The sequence below is a fragment of the Austrofundulus limnaeus genome, unplaced genomic scaffold (genome assembly GCF_001266775.1).
Source record: "Austrofundulus limnaeus strain Quisiro unplaced genomic scaffold, Austrofundulus_limnaeus-1.0 Scaffold7, whole genome shotgun sequence".
Lineage (NCBI taxonomy): Eukaryota > Metazoa > Chordata > Actinopteri > Cyprinodontiformes > Rivulidae > Austrofundulus > Austrofundulus limnaeus.
The window spans coordinates 4,421,278-4,422,979 of record NW_013952409.1 but is presented as its reverse complement, the minus strand read 5'-3'; the positions used below and the strand labels follow the sequence as shown (position 1 = coordinate 4,422,979).

At 38.3% G+C, this 1,702-nt stretch overlaps 1 protein-coding gene across 1 annotated transcript in view; it reads right to left on the bottom strand.

Moving 5' to 3' along the window:
- Nucleotides 1-295: 295 nt before the first annotated feature.
- LOC106536862 (fibroblast growth factor 23) overlaps nucleotides 296-1,702 on the bottom strand; it is a 3,623-nt gene continuing 2,216 nt past the window's right edge. The window contains exons 2-3 of the mRNA XM_014034207.1: nucleotides 1,376-1,479; nucleotides 296-1,302 (exon numbers count right to left, since the gene is read on the bottom strand). Of these exons, the coding sequence (XP_013889661.1) occupies nucleotides 919-1,302; nucleotides 1,376-1,479 (488 nt within the window). The 3' untranslated portion in view covers nucleotides 296-918. The remainder of the gene's footprint in view (nucleotides 1,303-1,375; nucleotides 1,480-1,702) is intronic.

The window sequence follows — 1,702 nt, the reverse complement described above, 5'->3', positions numbered from 1 at the left end:
TCCCTATATTTAACAATATTGAGTTCTAAATAAAGCTCTTAATATTATTTAACAATATTAGGTTCTAAATAAAGCTCTTATTATTATTATTTAGCAATAAAAAGGTCTAAATAAAGCTCTTCTTGATCATTGTAGCCAAGTCAACATAACTGCACCTAAAGGCCCTTAAACTGAAGATAAACCATTGATTTACATGACACTATCATTAAGATAAAGCCACACAGAACTTCCTTATTCAAACATATTGACATATCTGATTTCAGTAATTTCTTAAAACAGAAACAAACACCAAACACAGAATAGTTACTATTTATTTTTGTTCTTTCTTGTCAGAAACAGAACATCATGAAATATATAAATAACAAGCATCAAGTCAGAGATAAAGTCATTAAACATGTTTCAATAAATAAATAGTTTTATTGCTGGGGACGTTTTGGTGTCCAGCACCGGATCACTTTATATGAGTGCTTTCATCTGATTTATTCACATTTGTTCTGGAAGTTTCAGGCCTCGGTTTGGGTTGTTCTAAACCTTTTCTCTGTTTGGATTAATCCCAGTTCCTCAGTTTTACAAAAGTAAAACAAAGATTGCCTCATCTGGTTCAAGGATTAAAATTTAACAGACGGTGGAGGTTAAAGGACAACAGGACCAAACGTTTTACCAAGTTTCTCTATCATGTGTTGTTCAAACAGGAGACCTGGCTGTGGTCAGATAAAACTTGATTGAAGCACCTTATTTTAAAGATTTTATCTCTTTTCTGACAGGTTTTCTGTCACAAAAGAAGAATAAATCACCTTAGATAGTTGGTGGTCTTTGCTGTTTCTACCTCGGAGGATCTACCCCCAAGATGCCGTCACTTATAAAATCTTTATGTTTAACATAAAGACTTTAATTTGTTTTTTACTTAACCTAAAGTTCTTATCGGTGTTCTGCCCGGTCTGCGATGTTCGTCTTGACTGGGCTGCCATGCCCGTTGGCTTGTAAGACCCTCAGGGGGTCGTCGCAGGACGAGATGGTTTCTTTGGACACGGCGCCCGCCTGCTCCTGTTCCGGATGACCGGGGTTTACGTGTTTTGGAGGATGAGACGGGTGGGATTCTGATCGCAGAGGGTCAGCGGGGTTCACCTCCTCGCTCCGTCTCTGCCTCTTTACAGAAGGATGCGGGAACCTCTGAGCCACGCGTAGACCACCTCCCCCTGGTCTGAGCAGCCGGTTCTCACTCGTAGAGTGATACGCATCACGTGGGCTTCCCAGCTTCAACCAAAGATGCTGGAAGAGACAATCCCTCCTGTCCTTTCTCCTCTGTTACATCAAAAAAAAAAAGTCAGGTTTACTGATTTTCTGTTGAAGTTTAGAGATGCTCAAAGATACTCACAGACTTGTGCAGCTCTCTGTTTACGTCTGCACACAGGAAGCGCCTTTTTCTCAAACCAAAGATCGACACAAAACTGTTTGTCTTTTTTCTTAAAGGAAAAAACTCTGGAAGAAAGTGTAAACAAATCAATAAACAGTTAAATATTTGAGAAATGGCTTGAACCTCGAAGGTTTTTACGATAAGAAAAAAAATTCACCAGATTTTTTTACATAACTTGTAATTTATTATTATTATTATTAAAAATCAAGTCTGACTCAGCATAATTGCTGTTTTACAGCAGGTTCCTGTTCTGCAGCACATAAAACACTCAGAATTACAGCATCACAA